The 25,978-nt window shown below is 49.3% G+C and overlaps 1 protein-coding gene across 2 annotated transcripts in view; it reads left to right on the forward strand.

Annotated features, from left to right (window-relative positions):
- LOC128693117 (adhesion G protein-coupled receptor L3) overlaps positions 1-25,978 on the forward strand; it is a 305,787-nt gene that overhangs the window by 19,872 nt on the left and 259,937 nt on the right. For both annotated transcript variants that reach the window (XM_070089532.1, XM_070089533.1), the window contains exons 3-5: positions 1,264-1,344; positions 21,202-21,300; positions 21,666-21,761. In XM_070089532.1, the coding sequence (XP_069945633.1) occupies positions 1,264-1,344; positions 21,202-21,300; positions 21,666-21,761 (276 nt within the window). The remainder of the gene's footprint in view (positions 1-1,263; positions 1,345-21,201; positions 21,301-21,665; positions 21,762-25,978) is intronic.

Consider the following 25,978-nt stretch of genomic DNA (forward strand, 5'->3'; position numbering starts at 1 on the left):
CACTGTAGTACTCATGGAGTACTCATGCACACTGTAGTACTCATGGAGTACACATGCGCACTGTAGTACTCATGGAGTACACATGCACACTGTAGTACTCATGGAGTACACATGCACACTGTAGTACTCATGGAGTACTCATGCACACTGCAGTACTCATGGAGTACACATGCACACTGTAGTACTCATGGAGTACACATGCACACTGTAGTACTCATGGAGTACATATGCACATTGTAGTACTCATGGAGTACACATGCACACTGTAGTACTCATGGAGTACACATGCACACTGTAGTACTCATGGAGTACACATGCACACTGTAGTTCTCATGGAGTACACATGCACACTGTAGTACTCATGGAGTACACATGCACACTGTAGTACTCATGGAGTACACATGCACACTGTAGTACTCATGGAGTACACATGCACACTGTAGTTCTCATGGAGTACACATGCACACTGTAGTACTCATGGAGTACACATGCACACTGTAGTACTCATGGATTACACATGCACAGCGTAGTACTCATGGAGTACATATGCACACTGCAGTACTCATGGAGTACACATGCACACTGTAGTACTCATGGAGTACACATGCACACTGTAGTATTCACTGAGTACATATGCACACTGTAGTACTCATTGAGTACACATGCACACTGTAGTACTCATTGAGTACACATGCACACTGCAGTACTCATGGAGTACACATGCACACTGTAGTACTGATGGAGTACACATGCACACTGTAGTATTCACTGAGTACATATGCACACTGTAGTACTCATTGAGTACACATGCACACTGTAGTACTCATTGAGTACACATGCACACTGTAGTACTCATGGAGTGCACATGCACACTGTAGTACTCATGGAGTACACATGCACACTGTAGTACTCATGGAGTACTCATGCACACTGTAGTACTCATGGAGTACACATGCACATTGTAGTACTCATGGAGTACACATGCACACTGTAGTACTCATGGAGTACACATGCACACTGTAGTCACATTTACATTAATATCACCGGAAACAATCACATTTTTAAGTGCAAAATAACCACTGAAAAAATATTGAAATTCCAGTCGCTTTCATGATTTTTCACATTATCAGGGAACTTGTCCTTGATAATGTGAGATATCAAGAGGACGATTGGAATTTCATCATTTTCACTCTGTTAATATTGTCTAGGCAATGTTCCCTTGCTCTCAGTGCTTAAATGTTAATACATATGTACTCCTCTCAGGTGACATGATCGCTGCTATCGTAAGTGGGAACGCCCAAGAATTAGAGCGGCTCCTGAACACTCATGGCAGTGCTAACCTTGGTAAGTGTAACAACTCTCGATCTAAGGAACATGGATATTAATTATATAGTATTATCTTCTCCTTCTACGAATTCATTAATTACTGTATGTGTCAAATGTGACGGCTCGATCCTCCGTAACATCGTTAACAGTGAGGCTTTCTTGAAGAGGCTCTCTCCTTGATAACAAATGTACTCTAGCATTAAACTGCACCTCCAGTAGCCCCCACCTCCAGTAACCCAAACCTCCAGTAAACCCCACCAAAAGTATCATCCTTCTCCTGTAACCCCAACCTCCAGTAACCTCCTCCTCTAGAAACCCCCACCTCCAGTAACCTCCTCCTCCAGTGAACCCCACCGCAAGTAACCTCCCCCTCCAGTAACCCCCACCTCCAGTAACATCCTCCTCCAGCAAACCCCACCTCTTGTAACACCCACTCCAGTAACCATCACCTCCAGTAACATCCTCCTCAAAGAAACACCCACCTCCAGTAACTCCCTCCTCCAGTAGCCCCCACCTCCAGTAACCCGCACCTCAAGTATCTTCCTCCTCCAGTAACCCCCACCTCCAGTAACCTACTCCTCATATAACCCCGACCTCCAGTAACCTCCTCCTCCAGTAACTCCCACCTCCAGTAACCCCACTTCCAGTAACATCCTCCTCCAGTAGCAACCACCTAAAGTAACCTCCTCCTTCAGTAACCACCACCTCCAGTAACATCCTCCTCCAGTAACCCCCACCTCCAGTAACATCCTCCTCCAGTAACCCACACCTCCAGTAACCTCCTCCTCCAGTAACTCCCCGCCTCCAGTAACCCCTACCTCCGGTAACATCCTCCACCAGCAACCGGCACTTCCAGTAACCTCCTCTTCCAGTAACCCCGACCTCCAGCAATATCATCCTCCATTAACCCCCACCTCCAGTAACATCCACCTTCAGTAATCCCCGCTTCCAGTAACCCCCACCTCCAGTAACATACTCCTCAAAGAAACAACCACCTCCAGTAAACTCCTCCTCCAGTAACCCCCACCTCCAGTAACCTCGTCCTCCAGTAACCCCCCACCTCGAATAACATCGTGCTCCAGCAAACCCCACCCCCAGCAACCTCCTCCTCCAGTAACCCCCACCTCCAGTAACATCCTTCTTCAGCAACCCCAACCTCCAGTAACATGCTCCTCCAGTAACCCTTACCTCCAGTAATCCCCTCCTCCAGTAACCCACACCTCCAGTAACCTCCTCCTCCAGTAACCCCACGCTTCCAGTAACCCCTACCTCCAGTAACATCCTCCTCCAGTAACCCCCCACCTCCAGTAACGTCCTCTTCCAGTAATCCCCGCCTCCAGTAATATCATCCTCCAGTAACCCCCACCACCAGTAACCCCCAAATCCAGTAACCCCCACCTCCAGTAATCCCCGCCTCCAGTAACCCCCACCTCCATTAATATCCTCCTCAAAGAAACACCCACCTCCAGTAACCTTCTCCTCCAGTAACCCCCACCTCCAGTAACCTCGTCCTCCAGTAACCCCCACCTCCAATAACATCCACCTCCAGCAACCCCCACCTCCAGTAACTTCCTCCACCAGTAACCCCCACCTCCAATAACCTCCTCCTCAAGTCATCCCCACCTCCAGTAACCTCCTCCTCCAGTAATCCCCACCTCCATTAACATCCTCCTCCAGCAACCCCACCGTCATTAAAATCTTCCTCCAGTAACCCCCACCTCCAGTAATCTCCTCCTCCAGTAACCCCACCACCAGTAACATCCTCCTTCAGTAGACCCCACCTCTAGTAACCCCCACCACCAGTAAACCACACCTCCAGTAACATGCTCCTCCAGTAACCCTACATCCAGTAACCTCCTCCTCCAGTAACCCACACCCCCATTAACCTCCTCCTGTAGTAACTCCCACCTCCAGTAACCCCGCCTCCAGTAACCTCCTTCTCAAGTAACCCCCACCTCCAGTAACCTCCTCCTCCAGTAACCCCCACCTCCAGTAATATCCTCATCCAGTAACACCCGCCTCCAGTAACCCCCCACGTACAGTAACATCTTCCTCCAGCAACCCCACCTACAGAAACCTCCTCCTCCAGTAACCCCCACCTCCAGTAACATCCTCCTTCTGTAACCCCCACTTCTAGTAACCCCCACCTCCAGTAACCCCCACCTCCAGTAACTTCCTCCTCCAGTAACCCACACCTCCAGTAACCTACTCCTCCATTAACCCCCACCTCCAGTAACCTCCTCCTCCAGTAACTCTCACTTCCAGTAACCCCACCTCCAGTAACATCCTCCTCCAGTAACAACCACCTCCAGTAACCTCCTCCTTCAGTAACGCGCACCTCCAGTAATATCCTTCTCCAGTAACCCCCACCTCCAGTAACATCATACTCCAGTAACCCCCAACTCCAGTAACTTCCTCCTCCAGTAACCCCCACCTCCAGTAACCTACTCCTCCATTAACCCCCACCTCCAGTAACCTCCTCCTCCAGTAACTCTCACTTCCAGTAACCCCACCTCCAGTAACATCCTCCTCCAGTAAGAACCACCTCCAGTAACCTCCTCCTCCAGTAACGCTCACCGCCAGTAATATCCTTCTCCAGTAACCCCCACCTCCAGTATCCTCCTCTTCCAGTAACCCCCACCTCTAGTAATATCATCCTCCAGTAAACCACACCTCCAGTAACCCACATCTCCAGTAACCCCTCCTCCAGTAACCCCCACCTTCAGTAACCCTCGCCTCCAGAAAACCCCACCTCCAGTAACATCCTCCTCAAAGAAACACCCACCTGCAGCAACCTCCTCCTCCAGTAACCCCCACCTCCAATAACCTCGTCCTCCAGTAAACCCCACTTCGAATAACATCCTCCTCCAGCAACCACCACCTCCAGCAATCTTCTCCTTCAGTAACCTCCACCTCCAGTAGCATCCTCCTCCAGTAACCCCCACCTCCAGTAACATCTTCCACCAAGAACCCCCACCTCCAGCAACCTCCTCCTCCAGTAACCCCCACCTCCAGTAACATCCTCTTTCGGTAGCCCCCACCTCAAGTAACCCCCACCTCTAGTAACCCCCATATCCTGTATCATCCTCCTCCAGTGACCCCCACCTCCAGTAACCTCCTCCTCCAGTAACCCCCACCTCAGTAACCCACACCTCCTGCAACATCCTCCTCCAGTGACCCTCACCTCCAATAACCTCCCCCTCCAGTAATTCCCACATCCAGTAACATCCTCCTCCAGTATTCCCTAACTCCAGTAACATCCCCCTCCAACAACCCACACCTCCAGTAATATGCTCCTCCAGTAATCCTTACCTCCAGTAACATCTTTCTCCAGTAACCCAAACCTACAGTAACCTCCTTCTCCAGTAACCTCCACCTCCAGTAACCTCCTCTTCCAGTAACCCCCGCCTCCAGTAACCCCCACCTCCAGTAACATCCTCCTCAAAGAAACACCCACCTCCAGTAACCTCCTCCTCCAGCAACCACAACCTCCAGTAACCTCGTCCTCCAGTAACCCCCACCTCCAAAAACATCCTCCTCCAGCAACCATCACCTCCAGTAACCTCCTCTTCCAGTAATACCTAACTCCAGTAAACTCCTCCTCCAGTAGCCCCCACCTTCAGTAAAATCTTCCTTCAGTAACCCCAACCTCAAGTAACCTCCTCCTCCAGTAACCCCCACCTCCAGTAACATCCTCCTTCAGTAGCCCACACCTCTAGTAACCCCCACCACCAGTAACGCGCACCTCCAGTAACATGCTCCTCCAGTAACCCCTAACTCCAGCAACATCCTCCTCCAGTAACCCCCGCTTCCAGTAACCCCCACCTCTAGTAGCCCCCACCTCCGGTAACCCCCACCTCCAGTAACCCCCACCTCCAATAACTCCCACCTCCAGTAACTCCCACCTCCAGTAACCCCCACCTCCAGTAACCCCCACCTCCACTAACCCCCACCTCCAGTAACCTACACCTCCAGTAACCACTTCATCTAATAACCCTATATCTCCAGTAACCTCCTCCTCCAGTTACCCCCACCTACAGTAACCTCCACCTCCAGTAACATACTTCTCCAGTAACCCCCACCTTCAGTAACCTGCTCATCCAGTAACCCCCTCATCTAGTAACTCGCACCTCCAGTAACCTCTTTCTTCCGTAACCCACACCTCCTGTAATCTCCTCCTCCAGTCACCCCCACCTCCAGTAACCACCTCATCTATTAACCCCCACCTCAAGTAACTCCCCTCTCCAGTAACCTCCACCTTCAGTAACCACTATATCTAGTAACCCCCACCTCCAGTAAACCACACCTCCAGCAACCTCCTCCTCCAATCACTCCCACCTCCAGTAACTACCACCTCCAGTAACCCCCTTCTCCTCCTGTTACTCCCACCTCTAGTAACCCACGCCTCCAGTAATCCCCACCTCCAGAAATCCCCGCCAGTAACTCCTAACTCTAGTAACCCCACCACCACTAATCCCTACCTCTAGTCACCTCCACCCTCTGTATCCCCCATCTCCAGTAACCCCCAACCTCCACTAACCCCCCTCAACCAGTAACCGCTACCTGCAGTTACCCCCACCTTCAGTAACCTCCACCTCCAGTAACCCCCACCTCCAGTAACATCCTCGTCCAGCAACACCCACCTCCAGTAAAGTCCTCCTCCAGTAACTCCCACTTCCAGTAACCGCAACCTCCAGTCACATCCCCCTCCAGTAACACCCACCTCCAGTAACATCCTCCTCCAGTAACCCACACCTCCAGTAACTTCCTCCTACAGTAACTCCCACCTCCAGTAACATCCTCCTCCAGTAACCCCCACCTCCAGTAACATCCTCGTCCAGTAACCCCTACCTCTAGTAACCTCCTCCTTCAGTAACCCTCACTTCCAGAACATCCTCCTCCAGTAACCCCCACCTCCAGTAACCCCTACCTACAGTAACCCCACCCCCAGTAACCCCCTCTTCCAGTAACCCCCACCTCTAGTATCACCCACCTCCAGTAACCACCTCATCTAATAACCCCCACCTCCAGAAAGCTCCTTCTCCAGTAACCCCCACCTACAGTAACCTCCACCTCCAGTAACATCCTTCTCCAGTAACCCCCACCTTCAGTAACCTGCATCTCCAGTAACCACCTCATCTAGTAACCAGCACCTCCAGTAAACTGGTTCTCCAGTAACACCCACCTCCAGTAACCTCCTCCTCCAGTAACCCCCTCCTCTAGTAACGACCACATCTATTAACCCCCACCTCGAGTAACTCCCCCTCTCGTAACCTCCTCCTCCAGTAACCACCTCATCTAGTGACCCCCACCTCCAGTAACCCCCACCTTGAGCGTCCTCCTCCTAAAAAAAGCCCACCTCCAGTAACCCTCACCTCCAGTAGCCCCCTTCTCCTCCAGTTTCTCACACCTCCAGTAACCAAGGCCTCTAGTAGTCCCCACCTCCAGAAATCTCCTCCAGTAGCCCCAAACTCTAGTAACGCCCACCACCACTAATCCCTGCCTCTAGAAATCTTCACCTCCAGTATCCCCCATCTCCAGTAACCCCTCCTTCATTAACACCCCCATCCAGTAACCTTTAACTGCAGTAATTCCCACCTCCAGTAACCTCCTCCTTCAGTAACCCCCACATCCTGTAACATCCTCCTCCAGTATTCCTCACCTCCAGGAACATCCCTTACAGCAACCCCCACCTCCAGTAACCCTTACCTCCAGTAACATCCTCCTCCAGTAACCCACACCTCCAGTAACCTCCTCCTCCAGTAACCCGGCGCCTCCAGTAACCCCTTCTTCCAGTAACATCCTCCTCCAGTAACCCCCACCTCCAGTAACCTCCTCTTCCAGCAAACCCCGCCTTCAGTAACCCCCACCTACAGTAACATCCTCCTCAAAGAAACACCCACCTCCAGTAACTTCCTCCTCCAGTAAGCCCCACCTCCATTAACCTCGTCCTCCAGAAACCGCCACATCCAATAACATCCTCCTCCAGCAACCCCCACCTACAGTAACCTCCTCCTCCTCCAGTAACCCCCACCTCCAGTAACCTCCTCCTCCAGTAATCCCCACCTCCAATAACCTCCTCCTCTAGTAACCCCCACCTCCAGTAACATCCTCTTCCAGTAACCCCCACCTTCAGTAAAATCTACCTCCAGTAACCCACACTTCCAGTAACCTCCTCCTCCAGTAACCCGGCGCCTCCAGTAACCCCTACTTCCAGTAACATCCTCCTCCAGTAACCCCCACCTCCAGTAACCTCCTCTTCCAGTAACCCCCGCCCCCAGTAACCCCCACCTCAAATAACCTCCTCCTCAAGTAACCCCCACCTCCAGTAACCTCGTCCTCCATTAAGCCCCACATCCAAAAACATCCTCCTCCAGTAACCCCCACCTCCAGTAACATCCTCCTCCAGCAACCCCCACCTCCAGTAACATGCTCCTCCAGTAACCCACACCTCCACTAACCTCCTCCTCCAGTAACCCCGCGCCTCCAGTAACCCCTACTACCAGTAACATCCTCCTCCAGTAACCCCCACCTTCAGCAACCTCCTCTTCCAGTAACCCCCGCCTCCAGTAACCCCCACCTCCATGTAACATCCTCCTCAAAGAAACACCCACCTCCAGTAACCTCCTCCTCCAGTAACCCCCACCTCCAGTAACCTCCTCCTCCAGTAATCCCCACCTCCAATAACCTCCTTCTCTAGCAACACCCACCTCCAGTAACATCCTCCTCCAATAACCCCCACCTTCAGTAAAATCTTCCTCCAGTAAACCCAACATCCAGTAACCTCCTCCTCCAGCAAACCCCACTTCCAGTAATATTCTCCTTCAGTAGCCCCCACCACTAGTAACCCCCACCTACAGTAACCCGCACCTCTAGTAACATGCTCCTCCAGAAACCCCCACCTCGAGTAACCTCCTCCTCAAGTAATCCCCATCTCCATTAACCTCCTCCTCTAGTAACTCCCATCTCCAGTAACCCAACCTCCAGTAACCTCCTTCTCCAGTAACTCCCACCCGCAGTAACCTCCTCCTTCAGTAATCCCCACCTCCAGTAACCTCCTCCTCCAGTAACCCCCAGCTCCAGTAATATCCTCCTCCAGTAACCCCGACCTCCAGTAACCCCCTCCTCCAGTAATCCCCACCTCCAATAACCTCCTTCTCTAGCAACACCCACCTCCAGTAACATCCTCCTCCAGCAACCTCCACCTCCAGTAACATCCTCGTTCTGTAACCCTAACCTTTAGTATCCCCCATCTCCAGTAACCCCCACCTCCAGTAACATCCTGCTCCAGTACCCCCCACCTCCAATAACCCCCACCTCCAGAAACATCTTCCTCCAGTAACCCCCACCTCCCGTAACCTCCTCCTCCAGTAACCCCCACATCCAGTAACATCCTCCTTCTGTAACCCTCACCTTTAGTAACCCCCACCTCCAGTAATCCCCACCTCCAGTAACTTCCTCCTCCAGTAACCCCCACCTCCAATAACCTACTCCTCCATTAACCCCCACATCCACTAACCTCCTCCTCCAATAACTCCCACCTCCAATAATCCCACCTACAATAACATCCTCCTCCAGTAACAACCACCTCCAGTAACCTCCTCCTCCAGTAACCCCCACCTCCAGTAACCCCGACCTACAGTAACATCCTACTCCAGTAACCCCCCTCCAGTAACATCCTCCTCCATCAACCCACAACTCCAGTAACCTCCTCCTCCAGTATCCCCCCGCCTACAGTAACTACTACCTCCAGTAATATCCTCCTCTAGTAACCCCCAACTCCAGTAACCTCCTCTTCCAGTAACCCCCACCTCAGTAACATCATCCTCCATCAACCCACATCTCCAGTAACCTCCTCCTCCAGTATCCCCCCGCCTACAGTAACTACTACCTCCAGTAATATCCTCCTCTAGTAACCCCCAACTCCAGTAACCTCCTCTTCCAGTAACCCCCACCTCAGTAACATCATCCTCCAGTAACCCCCACCTCCAGTAACCCCCACCTCCAGTAACCACACCCCAGTAACCTCATCCTCCAATAACCCCCACCTCCAGTAACCTCGTCCTCCAGTATCCCCCACCTCGAATAATATTCTCTTCGAGCAACCCCCACCTCTAGTAACCTCCTCCTCCAGTAACCCTCACCTCCAATAACCTCCTCCTCCAGTCATCCCCATCTCCAGTCTCCTCTTCCTCCAGTAACCCCCATCTCCAGTAACATCCACGTCCAGTAACCCCCGCCTCCAGTAGCCTCCTCCTCCAGTAACCCCCATCTCCAGTAACATCCTTCTTCAGTAGCCCGCACCTCTAGTAACTCCCACCTCCAGTAACCCCCACCTTCAGTAACCCCCACCTCCTGTAACGTCTTCCTCCAGTGACCCCCACCTCTAGTAACCTCCTCCTCCATTATCACCCTCCATCAGTAACATCCTCCTCAAGTAACCCCCACCTCCAGTAACATCCCCCTCCAGCAACCCCCACGTCCAGTAATATGCTCCTCCAGTAACCCTTACCTCCAGTAACATCATCCTCCAATTACTCACACCTCCAGTAACGTCCTCCTCCAGTAACCCCCGGCCTCCAGTAACCCCTACTTCCAGTAACATCCTCCTCTAGTAACCTCTCACCTCCAGTAACCTCCTCTTCCAGAAACTCCCGCCTCCAGTCATATCATCCTCCAGTAACCCCCACATTCAGTAACCCCCTCCTCCAGTAACCCCACCTCCAGTAACCCCCACCTCCAGTAACCTCCTCCTCAAAGAAACACCCACCTCCAGTAACCTCCTCCTCCAGCAACCCCCACCTCCAGTAACCTCCTCCTCCAGTAATCCCCACCTCCAGTAACCTCCTGCTCCAGTGACCCTCTCCTCCAGTAACATCCTCCTCCAGTAACCCCCACCTCCAGTAAAATCTTCCTCCAGTAACCCCCACATTCAGTAACCTCCTCCTCCAGTAACCCCCACTTCCAGTAACATTCTCCTTCAGTAGCCCCCACCTCTAGTAACCCGCACCTCCAGTAGCCCGCACCTCCAGGAACATGCTCCTCCAGTAACCCCTACCTCCAGTAATCTCCTCCTCCAGTAACCCCCACCTCCATTAACCTCGTCCTCTAGTAACTCCCACCTCCACTAACCCCACTTCCAGTAACATCCTCCTCCAGTAACACCCACCCCATTAACCTCCTCCTCGAGTAACCCCCACCTCCAATAACATCCTCCTCCAGTAACCGCCACCTCCAGTAACATCCCCTCCAGTAACCCCCACCTTCAGTATCATGCTCCTCCAGTGAACCACACCTCTAGTAACCTCCTCCTCCAGTAACACCCCGCCTCAAGTAACCCCTACCTCCAGTAACATCCTCCTCCTATAACCTCCACCTCCAGTAAACTCCTCTTCCAGTAACCCCCACCTCCACTAACATCATCCTCCAGTAACCCCCACCTAAAATAACCCCCACCTCCAGCACCCCCCACCTCCAGTAACCCCCACCTCCAGTAATTCCCACCTCCAGTAACCCATACCTCCAGAAACCCCCGCCTCCAGTAACCGCCACCTCCAGTAACCTACACCTCCAGTAACCACTTCATCTAATAACCCTATAACTCCAGTAACGTCCTCCTCCAGTAACCCCCTCCTTAAGTAGCCCCTATTTCCAGTAACATCCTCCTCCACTAACCCCTACCTCCAGTAACCTCCTCCTCCAGTAACCCTCACCTCCTGAACATCCTCCTCCAGTAATCCTCTCCTCCAGTAACCCCTACCTCCAGTAACCCCACCTCCAGTATCCCCAACCTCCAGTAACTCCCACCTCAAGTAACACTCACCTCCACTAACCACCTCGTCTAATAACTCCCACCTCCGCTAACCTCTTTCTGAATTATCCCCCACCAACAGTAACCTCCACCTCCAGTAACCTCTTTCTCCAGTAACCCACACCTCCAGTAATCTCCTCCTCCAGTAACCCCCACCTCCAGTAACCACCTCATCTATTAACCCCACACCTCAAGTAACTCCCCTCTTCAGTAGCCTCCACCTTCAGTAACCATTTCATCTAGTAACCCCCACCACCAGTAACCCCCACCTCCAGCAACCTCCTCCTCCAATCACTCCCACCTCCAGTAACCCCCTCCTCCAGTAACACCCTTCTCCTCCAGATACTCACACCTCTAGTAACCCACGCCTCCAGTAATCGCCACCTCCAGAAATCTCCGCCAGTAACTCCTAACTCTAGTAACCCCCACCACCACTAATCCCTACCTCTAGTAACCTCCACCTCCTGTATCCCCCATCTCCAGTAACCCCAAACCTCCAATAACCCCCCTCAACCAGTAACCGCTATCTGCAGTTACCCTCACCTTCAGTAACCTCCACCTCCCGTAACCCCCACCTCCAGTAACATCCTCCTCCAGCAACACCCACCTCCAGTAACCTCCTCCTCCAGTAACTCCCACTTCCAGTAACCGCCACCCCCGGTAACATCCTCCTCCAGTAACCCACACCTCCAGTAACTACCTCATTCAGTAAATCCTACCGCCAGTAACTCCCACCTCCACTAACCTCCTCCTGTAACCCCCGCTTCCAGTAACATCCTCCTCCAGTAACCAACACCTACAGTAACATCCTCCTCTAGTAGCCCACACCTCCAGTAACGTCCTCCTCCAGTAATCCCCTTCTTAAGTAGCCCCTACTTCCAGTAACATCCTCCTCCAGTAACCCCTACCTCCAGTAACCTCCTCCTCCAGTAACCCCACCTCCAGAGCATCCTCCTCAAGTAACCCTCACCTCCAGTAACCCCTACCTCCAGTAACTCCACCTCCCGTAACCCCCGTCTCCAGTAAACCCCACCTCTAGTAACACCCACCTCCAGTAACCACCTCATCTAATAACCCCCACCTGCACCTCCAGTAACCACCATATCTAGTAACCAGCACCTCCAGTAACCTTATTCTCCAGGAACCACCACTTCCAGTAACCTACTCCTCCAGAAACCCCCACCTCTAGTAACCACCTCATCTATTAACCCCAACCTCGAGTAACTCCCCCTCCAGTAACCTCCACCTCCAGTAGCCTCCACCTCAAGTAACCACCTCTAGAAATCTTCAGCTCCAGTTCCCCCCATCTCCAGTAACCCCCCCTCCATTAAGCCCCTCATCCAGTAAACGCTACCTGCAGTAACCCCCACCTCCAGTAAGCTCCTCCTCCAGTAACCCCCACATCCAGTAACATCCTTCTCCAGTATTCCCCACCTCCAGTAACATCCCACTCCAGCAACCCCCACCTCCAGTAACATGCTCCTCCAGTAACCCTTACCTCCAGTAACATCCCCCTCCAGTAACCTCTACTTCCAGTAACATCCTCCTCCAGTAACCCCCGCGTCCAGTAACCTCCTCCTCCAGTAACCTCCGCCTCCAGTAACATCCTTCTCCAGTAACCCCCACCTCCAGTAACCTCGTCCTTCAGAAACCGCCACCTCCAGTAACTTCCTCCTCCCGCAACCCCCACCTCCAGTAACCTCCTCCTCCAGTAACCCCCACCTCAAGTAACCTCCTCCTCCAGTAATCCCCACCTCCAGTAATCTCCTCCTCCAGTAACCCCCACATCCAGTAACATCCTCCTCCAGTAACCACCACCTCCATTAACCTCCTCCTCTAGCAACCCCCACCTCCATTAACCTCCTCGTCTAGTAACTCCCACCTCCAGTAACCCCACCTCCAGTAATCCCCACCTCCAGTAACCTCCACCTCCAGTAACCCCCAGCTCCAGTAATATCCTCCTCCAGTAACCCCCACCTCCAGTAACCCCCATCTCCAGTAACATCTTCCTCCTGCAACCCCCACCTCCAGTAACCTCCTCCTCCAGTAACCCCCGCTCCAGTAATATCCTTCTGCAGTAACCCCCTCCTCCAGTAACCTCACCTCCAGTAACATCCTCCTTCTGTAACCCTCACCTTTAGTAACTCCCACCTCCAGTAACCCCCACCTCCAGTAACCCCCACGTCCAATAACTCCCTCCTCCAGTAACTCCCACCTCCAGTAACATCCTCCTCAAAGAAATACCCACCTCCAGTAACCTCCTCCTCCAGTAACCCACACCTTCAGTAACCTCGTCCTCCAGTAACCCCCTCCTAGAATAACATCCTCTTCCAGCAACTCCCACCTCCGGTAACCTCCTCCTCCATTAACCCCCACCTCCAGTAACCTCCTCCTCCAGTAACCTCTTCATCCAGTAACCACCACCTCCAGTAACATCCACCTCCATTAACCCCCACTTCCAATAACATCCTCCATCAATAGCCACCACCTCTAGTAACCCCCATCCCCAGTAACCCCCACCTCCTGTAACATCTTCCTCCAATGACCTCCCACCTAAAATAACCTCCTCCTCCAGTAACCCCCACCTTCAGTAACATCCTCCTCCAGTAACCCCCTCCTCCAGTAACATCCCACTCCAGCAACCCCACCTCCAGTAACATGCACCTCCAGCAACCCTTAACTTCAGTAACATCCTCCTCCAGTTACTCACACTTCTAGTAATTTCCTCCTCCAGTAACTCCCCGCCTCCAGTAACCCCTTCCTCCAGTAACATCCTCCTCCAGTAACTCCCACCTCCAGTAACCTCCTCTTCCAGAAACCCCCGCCTCCAGTAACATCATCCTCCAGTAACCCCCACCTCCAATAACCCCCTCCTCCAGTAATCCCACCTCCAGTAACCCCTCCTCCAGTAACCCCCACCTGCAGTAACCCCCACCTCCAGTAACATCCTCCTCAAAGAAACACCCACCTCCAGTAACCTCCTCCTCCAGTAACCCCCACCTCCAGTAACCTCCTCCTCCAGTAATCCCCACCTCCAGTAATCTCCTCCTCCAGTAACCCCCTCATCCAGTAACGTCCTCCTCCAGTAACCCCCACTTTCAGCAAAATATTCCTCCAGTAACCCCCACCTCCAGTAACCTCCTCCTCTATTAACCCCCACCTCCATTAACCTCCTCCTCTAGTAACTCCCACCTCCAGTAACACCACCTCCAGTAACCTCCTTCCCCAGTAACCCCCACCTCTAGTAACCTCCTCCTCCATTAATCCCCACCTCCAGTAATCTCCTCCTCCAGTGAACCCCACCTCCAGTAACATCCTCGTCCAGAAACCCCCACCTCCAGTAACCTCCTCTTCCAGAAACCCCCGCCTCCAGTAACATCATCCTCCAGTAACCCCCACCTCCAGTAACCCCCTCCTCCAGTAACCCCACCTCCAGTAACCCCGCATCCAGTAACCCCCACCTGCAGTAACTCCCACCTCCATTAATATCCTCCTCAAAGAAACACCCACCTCCAGTAACCTCCTCCTCCAGTAACCCCCACCTCCAGTAACCTCCTCCTCCAGTAATCCCCACCTCCAGTAATCTCCTCCTCCAGTAACCCCCACATCCAGTAACATCCTCCTCCAGTAACCCCCACTTTCAGCAAAATATTCCTCCAGTAACCCCCACCTCCAGTAACCTCCTCCTCTAGTAACCCCCACCTCCATTAACCTCCTCCTCTAGTAACTCCCACCTCCAGTAACCCCACCTCCAGTAACCTCCTTCCCCAGTAACCCCCAAATCCAGTAACGTCCTCCTCCATTAATCCCCACCTCCAGTAACCTCCTCCTCCAGTGAACCCCACCTCCAGTAACATCCTCCTCCAGTAACCCCCACCTCCAGTTAAATGTTCCTTCAGTAGCCCCCACCTCTAGTAACCCCCCCCGCCAGTATCCCCCACCTCCAGTAACCTACACCTCCAGTAACCATTTCGTCAAATAACGCTATACCTCCTGTAACCTCCCTCTCCAGTTACCACCGCCTACAGTAACCTCCTCCTCCAGTAACATCCTTCTCCAGTAACACCCACCTCCAGTAACATCCTCCTCCAGTAACCCACACTTCCAGTTACTTCCTCCTCCAGTAACTCCCACCTCTAGTAACATCCTCCTCCAGTAATCCCCACCTCCTAGTAACATCCTCCTCCAGTAACCCCCACCTACAGTAACATCCTCCTCCAGTATCCCACACCTCCAGAAAACTCTTCCTGCAGTAACCCCCTCCTTACGTAGCTACTTCTTCCAGTAACATCCTGCTCCAGTAACCCCTACCTACAGTAACCTCCTCCTCCAGTAACCCTCACCTCCAGAACATCCTTCTCCAGTAACCCCCACCTCCATCAACCCCTACCTCCAGTAACCCCACCTCCAGTATCCCCCACCTCCAGTAACTCCCACCTCCAGTAACACCCACCTTCAGTAACCATCTCATCTAATAACCCCCACCTCCAGTAACCTCCTTCTCCAGTAACCTCCACCTCCAATAACATCCTGCTCCAGTAACCCCTACCTACAGTAACCTCCTCCTCCTCCAGTAACCCTCACCTCCAGAACATCATCCTCCAGTAACCCCCACCTCCATCAACCCCTACCTCCAGTAACCCCACCTCCAGTATCCCCCACCTCCAGTAACTCCCACCTCCAGTAACACCCACCTCCAGTAACCACCTCATCTAGTAACCAGCACCTCCAGTAACCTCCTTCTCCAGTAACCCCCACCTCCAGTAACCTCGTCCTCCAGTAACCCCCACCTCTAGTAACCTCCTCATCTATTAACCACCACCTAGAGTAACTCACGCCTCCAGTAACCTCCACCTCCAGTAACCACCTCATTTAGGAGCCCCCACCTCCAGTAACCCCCACCTCCAGTAACCCCCTCCTCCAGCAACCTCCTCCTCCACTAACTCCCACCTCCAGTAACCCTCACCTCCAGTAACCCCATTCTCCTCCAGTTGCTCACACCTCCAGTAACCCACGCCTCCAGCAATCCCCTCCTCCAGAAATCTCCTCCAGTAATCCGAAACTCTAGTAACCCCCACCACCACTAATCCCTACCTCTAGTAATCTTCACCTCCCGTATCCCCCATCTCCAGTAACCCCCCTCCATTAACCCCCTCATCCAGTAACCGCTACCTGCAGTAACCCCAACCTCCAGTAGCCTCCACCTCCAATAATCCCCACCACCAGGAACCCCTCATCCTGTGACCCCTATAACCAGCAACCCCCACCTCCAGTAACTCTTTTCTCCTCCAGTTACTCTCACCTCCAGTTACCCCCGCCTCCAGTAATCCTCTCCTCCAGAAATATCCTCCAGTAACCCCAAACTCTAGTAATCCCCACCCCCAGTATCCTCTTCCTCCAATAACTCCCACCTCCAGTAATCCCCACCTCCAGTAACTCCCTTCTCCTCCAGTTACTCCCACCTCCAGTAACCCCCGCCTCCAGTAATCCCCACCTCCACTATCCCCCTCATCCAGTAACCACTAACTGCAGTAACCCCCACCTCCAGTAATCTCCACCTCCAGTAACCCCCACCTCCAGGAACCCCTCATCCAATAACCCCCACAACCAGTAAGCCCCACCTCCAGCAACCCCCTCATCCAGTAACCCCTACCTGCAGTAACCCCCACTTCCAGTAACTCCCACCTCCAGTAGCCCCCTCCTCCAGTAACCCTCTCATCCAGTAACCCCTTCCTCCAGTAACCCCCACCTCCAGTTACCCCCATTTCCAGTAACCCCCACCTCCAGTAACCGAAACTTCCAGTAACCCCCACCTCCAGTAACCGAAACTTCCAGTAACCCCCACCTCCAGTAACCCCCACCTCCAGTTACCCCACCTACAGCAGCACATTTAACGCTTTCATTGTCAGGGCGTCACAGTGAGTGACTCAGTGTCAATCACAGTGTCACGCAGTGCCAGAGAGGGTGGCACTCAGTGTCACTAACAGTGTCATTAACAGTGTCACTCATAGTGTTACTAACAGAGTCAATAGCAATGTCACTCTGGAAACAAACACATATGCAGTTTATTGTGATTCTTTATTGACAACGTTTCGCCCACACAGTGTTCTTTTTCAAGTCACAAACAGATCTACCTGGGATGGAAGGTACGTGAGTATTTATAGTCGGGTTCAGAATGTTGAGGTCAGGTGGAGAATGCTGCATCTGTTGACCTACCGGCAGCATTCTCCACCTGACCTCAACATTCTGAACCCGACTATAAATACTCACGTACCTTCCACCCCAGGTAGATCTGTTTGTGACTTGAAAAAGCCCACTGTGTGGGCGAAACGTTGTCAATAAAGAATCACATTAAACTGCATATGTGTTTGTTTTCATTGTGTCGGTATTTTATACCATTTATTTTCAGCAATGTCACTCACAGTGTCATTAACAGTGTCACTAATAGTGTCACAGTGTCACTAACAGTGACAATAACAGTGTCACTAACAGTGACAATAACAGTGTCACTAACAGTGACAATAACAGTGTCACTAACAGTGACAATAACAGTGTCACTAACAGTGACAATAACAGTGTCACTAACAGTGACAATAACAGTGTCACTAACAGTGACAATAACAGTGTCACTAACAGTGACAATAACAGTGTCACTAACAGTGACAATAACAGTGTCACTAACAGTGACAATAACAGTGTCACTAACAGTGACAATAACAGTGTCACTCACTGTGTCATTAACAGTGTCACTAATAGTGTCACAGTGTCACTAACAGTGACAATAACAGTGTCACTAACAGTGACAATAACAGTGTCACTAACAGTGACAATAACAGTGTCACTAACAGTGACAATAACAGTGTCACTAACAGTGACAATAACAGTGTCACTCACTGTGTCATTAAAAGTGACAGTCACAGTGTTATTAACAACGTCACTAACAGTGTCACTCACAGTATCACTCACAGTGTCACTCACAGTATCACTCACAGTGTCACTCACAGTGTCACTCACAGTGTCACTCACAGTGTCACTAACAGTGTCACTCACAGTATCACTCACAGTGTCACTCACAGTGTCACTCACAGTGTCACTCAGAGTGTCACTCACAGTGTCACTCACAGTGTCACTCACAGTGTCACTCACAGTGTCACTCACAGTGTCACTCACAGTGTCACTCACAGTGTCACTCACAGTGTCACTCACAGTGTCACTCACAGTGTCACTCACAGTGTCACTCACAGTGTCATTCACAGCGTCACTAACAGTGTCACTCACAGTATCACTCACAGTGTCACTCACAGTGTCACTCACAGTGTCACTCACAGTGTCATTCACAGTGTCACTCACAGTGTCACTCACAGTGTCACTCACAGTGTCACTCACAGTGTCATTCACAGCGTCACTAACAGTGTCACTCACAGTATCACTCACAGTGTCACTCACAGTGTCTCTCACAGTGTCACTCAGAATGTCACTCACAGTGTCACTCACAGTGTCACTCACAGTGTCACTCACAGTGTCACTCACAGTGTCACTCACAGTGTCATTCACAGTGTCACTCAGAGTGCCACTCACAGTGTCACTCACAGTGTCACTCACAGTGTCTCTCACAGTGTCACTCACAGTGTCACTCACAGTGTCACTCAGAGTGCCACTCACAGTGTCACTCACAGTGTCACTCACAGTGTCACTCACAGTGTCACTCACAGTGTCACTCACAGTGTCACTCACAGTGTCACTCACAGTGTCATTCACAGTGTCACTCAGAGTGCCACTAACAGTATCATTATCAGTGTCACTTGCAGTGTTACTAGCTGTGTAACTCAGTGTTATTAACGGCGTCATTAACAGTGTCACTAACTGTTATTAACAGTGTCATTCACAGCGTCACTAACAGTGTCACTCACAGTGTCACTCACAGTATCACTCACAGTATCACTCACAGTATCACTAACATTGTCACTCACAGTGTCACTCACAGTGTCACTCACAGTGTCACTCACAGTGTCACTCACAGTGTCACTCACAGTGTCACTCACAGTGTCTCACAGTGTCACTCACAGTGTCACTCACAGTGTCACTCACAGTGTCACTCACAGTGTCACTCACAGTGTCTTTCACAGTGTCATTCACAGTGTCACTCACAGTGTCACTTATAGTGTCACTCACAGTGTCTTTCACAGTGTCACTCACAGTGTCTCACAGTGTCACTCACAGTGTCACTCACAGTGTCACTCACAGTGTCACTCACAGTGTCACTCACAGTGTCACTCACAGTGTCTCACAGTGTCACTCACAGTGTCACTCACAGTGTCACTCACAGTGTCACTCACAGTGTCTCACAGTGTCACTCACAGTGTCACTCACAGTGTCACTCACAGTGTCACTCACAGTGTCTCACAGTGTCACTCACAGTGTCACTCACAGTGTCTCACAGTGTCACTCACAGTGTCACTCACAGTGTCACTCACAGTGTCACTCACAGTGTCACTCACAGTGTCACTCACAGTGTCTCACAGTGTCACTCACAGTGTCACTCACAGTGTCACTCACAGTGTCACTCACAGTGTCACTCACAGTGTCACTCACAGTGTCTCACAGTGTCACTCACAGTGTCACTCACAGTGTCACTCACAGTGTCTTTCACAATGTCACTTATAGTGTCACTCACAGTGTCTCTCACAGTGTCACTCACAGTATCACTCACGGTGTCACTCATAGTGTCTCACAGTGTCACTCACAGTGTCACTCACAGTGTCACTCACTGTGTCTTTCACAGTGTCACTCACAGTGTCACTCACAGTGTCACTTATAGTGTCACTCACAGTGTCACTCACAGTGTCACTCACAGTGTCACTTATAGTGTCACTCACTGTGTCTCTCACAGTGTCACTCACTGTGTCTTTCACAGTGTCACTCACAGTGTCACTCACAGTGTCACTTATAGTGTCACTCACAGTGTCTCTCACAGTGTCACTTATAGTGTCACTCACAGTGTCACTCACAGTGTCACTCACAGTGTCACTCACAGTGTCACTCACAGTGTCACTTATAGTGTCACTCACAGTGTCACTCACAGTGTCACTCACTGTGTCTTTCACAGTGTCACTCACAGTGTCACTCACAGTGTCACTTATAGTGTCACTCACAGTGTCTCTCACAGTGTCACTTATAGTGTCACTCACAGTGTCACTCACAGTGTCACTCACAGTGTCACTTATAGTGTCACTCACAGTGTCACTCACAGTGTCACTTATAGTGTCACTCACAGTGTCTCTCACAGTGTCACTCACAGTATCACTCACAGTGTCTCTCACAGTGTCACTCACAGTATCACTCACGGTGTCACTCATAGTGTCACTCACAGTGTCACTCACAGTGTCACTTATAGTGTCACTCACAGTGTCACTCACAGCATCACTCACAGTATCACTCACGGTGTCACTCATAGTGTCACTCACAGTATCACTCACAGTGTCACTTATAGTGTCACTCACAGTGTCTCTCACAGTGTCACTTATAGTGTCACTCACAGTGTCACTCACAGTGTCACTCACAGTGTCACTCACAGTGTCACTCACAGTGTCACTCACAGTGTCACTTATAGTGTCACTCACAGTGTCACTCACAGTGTCACTCACTGTGTCTTTCACAGTGTCACTCACAGTGTCACTCACAGTGTCACTTATAGTGTCACTCACAGTGTCTCTCACAGTGTCACTTATAGTGTCACTCACAGTGTCACTCACAGTGTCACTCACAGTGTCACTTATAGTGTCACTCACAGTGTCACTCACAGTGTCACTTATAGTGTCACTCACAGTGTCTCTCACAGTGTCACTCACAGTATCACTCACAGTGTCTCTCACAGTGTCACTCACAGTATCACTCACGGTGTCACTCATAGTGTCACTCACAGTGTCACTCACAGTGTCACTTATAGTGTCACTCACAGTGTCACTCACAGCATCACTCACAGTATCACTCACGGTGTCACTCATAGTGTCACTCACAGTATCACTCACATGGTCTCCTAATTAATTCCTAACACATTTCTACAGCTTCCACTCCACTCTTGGCTGCCATCAGAACAAACAACACAGAGTTTGTCGAGTTGCTGCTGAGCCGAGGAACTGACGTCGACTTTGGTGCCTCTGGAGGTCAGAAGTTGTCTGTGTTTCGTCAGGTTGTGTGTAGCACTCTCGTGTACTCATGATTCCCCGTGATAATGATTATCTAAGCTGGCCCAGTGGTTAACGCACCGGCCTATGAGTTTTAGGACTTGCAATTGGTTTAGACCCTACCTATTCTGTGGAATGTTTGTTTGTTATCGTGATATTGCGACTTCGTGAGTCTTCAACAAAAATATATCTTAACCTACTTTCTGTAGACATAATAATCTAGAATACTAGACAAAAGCATATATTTTTGGAACTTAGCTAGTAATATAAGCCTTGATTGACTTTGAAATCAGTTCGTGTAACGAGTTGGTAGAGATTCTTCTGAACTTGTGATATAATTTCAGAAATTCCACTGCTCGAGGCCATGAAACTAGGCAACAAAAATCTGGTGGACTTAATAATGGCCAGACGACCTTCCCTCAACCGTCAAGACGGAACAGGTGAGTAGTGGACACAAACAATTTCTGGTCTTACCGAGAAATTATTTGATTACCTCCTTTCTCGATGGAATAGCTGTTTTTGGGATATCAAATTTTCAAAAAGAGTAAAGCAATATTATGATAACCCATTGCCAACTGGACAAGTAAATACCAGGTACCACATCTACACCGGCACGAGTAAGTGTAGGTAACAACTTTCTCAGCAGCAGTCATACACAAAACTCTGATTCTTGGGTTATATGCTTCTATTTAGGAACAAATACATGTAAGAACTCAATTTTAAGAGCAACTTCGCGCATTTTACCATTTGAAAAATATTATCTCACTTAATAGTTGTGCCCAAATAATTTATTATAGACTAAATATACTGGTGTGTGTGATAGTTCATATTATCTAACACATTTATATATGGAAGGAAAAGATCTATATTTCTGTGTGTAGGTGTTTTTCTTTAATCAGATGAATTAATTTCCTGCATTTTTTTTTGTGATAACTTGATCCAAATGTGATTCACTAGAGGAATAATAAATTACTAATCTTATTTCTTCGAGAAAGGTACAGATAGAATGAAAATAAAGATGATTTGCCTTTCTTGGTTTAATTACTTTTTGGTTTGAATACTTTTGGTTTGGCTTGCCTTGAGTTGTTACAGTTTATTGGAGTTCAACCCATGCTCATTGGTAAGCCTTCTAGACCAGCCAAACTGGCAATTAAGTTGGAACAGGGAAGTGGAAGGCTCAGGGGATCAGATGAAAATGGTTCTGATAAGGAAGAATGGATGGAAGAGCAATGTAAAAGGATGGAAGAAGAGTGGGCAGCTCATGGCATTGGGGGAAAAGTGCTCTAGTGGATCGAGTCATGGCTCACAGACAGGAAGCAGAGTGTGTCCATAAGTGGGACTATGAAATTAAAGTTGCTAGGGATTCTAAAACTAACCCAAAAAGTTTTTTCCAGGTATATAGAACAAAAGTTAGAGATAAGACAGGTCCCCTTAAAAATAACTATGGGCATCTTACTGACAAAGAGAATGAAATGTGCTCGATTTTAAATAATTATTTTCTCTCGGTTTTTACACAGGAAGACACTAATAATATTCCAGTAATTAATTTTTATAGTGGGCCAGAAGAAGATAAATTATGTAACATCACAGTCACTAGTGAAATGGTTGTGAAGCAGATAGACAGACTGAAGCAAAATAAGTCGCCGGGTCCTGATGAGGTTTTTTCAAGGGTTCTTAAGGAATGCAAAATGGAACTCTGTGAACCATTAACTAATATTTTTAATTTATCTCTTCAAACAGGTGTAGTGTCTGATATGTGGAAGATGGCTAATGTAATTCCTATTTTTAAAACAGGGGGCAAGTCGTTACCATCAAATTACCGCCCAATAAGCCTGACCTCAATTGTAGGCAAATTACTAGAGTCAATTGTAGCTGAGATTATAAGAAGCCATCTCGATAAGCATAGCTTGATTAATGATACTCAGCATGGATTCACAAGAGACCGGTCTTGTCTAACTAATTTATTAACTTTCTTCAGTAAAGCTTTTAAGGCTGTTGACCACGATAAAGAATTTGATATTATTTGCTTAGATTTTAGTAAGGCTTTTGATAGAGTTCCGCACCAAAGACTGTTAAAGAAAGTGGCAGCTCATGGCATTGGGGGAAAAGTGCTCTCGTGGATCGAGTCATGGCTCACAGACAGGAAGCAGAGAGTGTCCATAAATGGGGTTAAATCCGAGTGGGGATCTGTAACAAGTGGCGTTCCACAGGGATCAGTCTTGGGGCCGTTGTTGTTTATAATATATATCAATGATCTTGATGAGGGTGTTACTAGTGATATGAGCAAATTCGCCGATGACACAAAGATAGGTAGGATAATTGATTCAAACGTAGATGTTAGGGAACTTCAGGAAGATTTAAACAAACTCTATTCTTGGTCAGAAAAGAGGCAGATGCAGTTCAATGCAGATAAATGCAAGGTTCTGAAGCTCGGGAGTGTCCATAACCCTAGCACTTATAAGTTAAATGATGTAGAACTTAGCCATACAGATTGCGAAAAGGACTTGGGGGTTATGGTGAGCAGCAACCTTAAACCAAGACAGCAATGCCTAAGCGTACGTAATAAGGCAAATAGATTACTGGGATTTATATCAAGAAGTGTAAGCAACAGAAGTCCAGATGTCATACTGCAGCTTTATACATCATTAGTAAGGCCTCACCTAGATTATGCAGCTCAATTCTGGTCTCCATATTACAGAATGGACATAAATTCGTTAGAAAACATTCAGCGTAGGATGACTAAATTAATACATAGCATTAGAAATCTTCCTTATGAAGAAAGATTGAAGACTCTTAAATTACATTCACTTGTTAGACGAAGAATGAGGGGAGACCTGATCGAAGTGTATAAATGGAAGATAGGTATTAATAAAGGGGATACTAATAAGGTCTTGAGGATATCTCTCCAAGAGAGAACCCGCAGTAATTGATTTAAATTAGATAAGTTTAGATTTAGAAAGGATATAGGAAAGTATTGGTTTGGAAATAGGGTAGTTGATGAGTGGAACAGTCTACCTAGTTGGGTGATTGAGGCTAGGACTTTGCGTAGTTTCGAATTTAGGTTGGATAAGTACATGAGTGGGAGGGGTTGGATTTGAGTGGGACTTGCACATCAGAGCTTATTTCTTGGGTAGCATAGGAAATTGGGTTGGGCAAATGTTTTGTTAGTGGGATGAATTGTAAAGGACCTGCCTAGTATGGGCCAACAGGCCTCCTGCAGTGTTCCTCCTTTCTTATGTTCTTATGTTCTTATTACGGTGTTGTACACAGGCGTTGTTCAAGTTATCGTTCCTACATGCGTAAATGTGTTCATTGAGGCGGGTGTCGAGGTTTCTTGCTGTTTCACCTACGTAAATCTTGTCACAGCCTCCACAGGGTATAGTGTAAACTCCTGCGTTGACTGGTTCGTGGTGATTTGATTTTGTCCTGGTTAGATCCTTTATTGAAGTGCTAGAAGCGATGGCGACTCTGGTGTTAGCTTGTGAAAATACTTTAGAAACGTTCAGTGCAACCTGACTGTTGGGAAGAATTATAACTTTGTTTGGAGTGGTGTTGGTGCGTGGAGAATTAAGGATCTGAAGAGCTCTTTTCTTGCAGTCTTTGATGAAAAAGGAAGGAAAATGTAACTTGGTGAATGTATGTACATTCCTCGTCAAGAAACTCAGGACTACAAATTCGGTATGCTCTTAGGAAAAACCCGATGATGATGCCTCTTTTGGTCTTGGTATCTTGACTGGAATAGAAGTGTGTGAGATCATTTTTATTAGGTTTCCGATTAACTTGAAATCTTAGGTTGTTGTCTACTTTGTGAATGAGGACGTCGAGGAAAGGTAGCTTGTCATTGGACTCTTCTTCTAGTGTAAACTGGATCGCCGGTTCAACTGCGTTGAGCCTTGCCTGAAGACTCTGTACATCAAAACGTTTGGGAGTTATTACGAGGACGTCGTCCACGTAACTTAACCAAGTGACGCTTGAATGGATGATGTTGGCGAAGTGTTCGGACTCTAGGTGTTCCATGTATAAGTTGGCTAGGACGGCAATGATGGGGGACCCCATTCCCATGCCGTAGGTTTGTTTGTAGAGCTTGTTATTGAAAGAAAAAACAGTTGAAATTAACACAGAGTTCAATCAAGTCAACAAAATCTCCGGGAGGTAGAGGAAGATTAAGGTCCTGATTGACTTTACGTCGTAGAACCTCGATGGCTTTTGTGGTAGGTACTTTTGTGAGGAGGGAAGTCACGTCCAAACTGCTTAGTTTCTTGTAACGGATGGAGAGGTTTCGGATGCGGTTGAGAAGGTCGCCTGAGTGTTTAAGATGAGCGGGGCTACTGGTCCCCAGAAGGCAGGAAAGATGTTTGGCAAGAACTCCGTCTAGTTTGTGTGGAGCACTGCCTAAATGTCACATTAGTTGCACTTGTATCCTTTTACTTTACATCATTTAACTTATAAGTGCTAGGGTTATGGACACTCCCGAGCTTCAGAACCTTGCATTTATCAACATTGAACTGCATCTGCCACTTTTCTGACCAAGAATAGAGTTTGTTTAAATCCTCCTGAAGTTCCCTAACATCTACGTTTGAATCAATTATCCTACCTATCTTTGTGTCATCGGCGAATTTACTCATATCACTAGTAACACCCTCATCAAGATCATTGA

This window comes from Cherax quadricarinatus, chromosome 28 (genome assembly GCF_038502225.1).
Source record: "Cherax quadricarinatus isolate ZL_2023a chromosome 28, ASM3850222v1, whole genome shotgun sequence".
Taxonomy (NCBI): Eukaryota; Metazoa; Arthropoda; class Malacostraca; order Decapoda; family Parastacidae; genus Cherax; species Cherax quadricarinatus.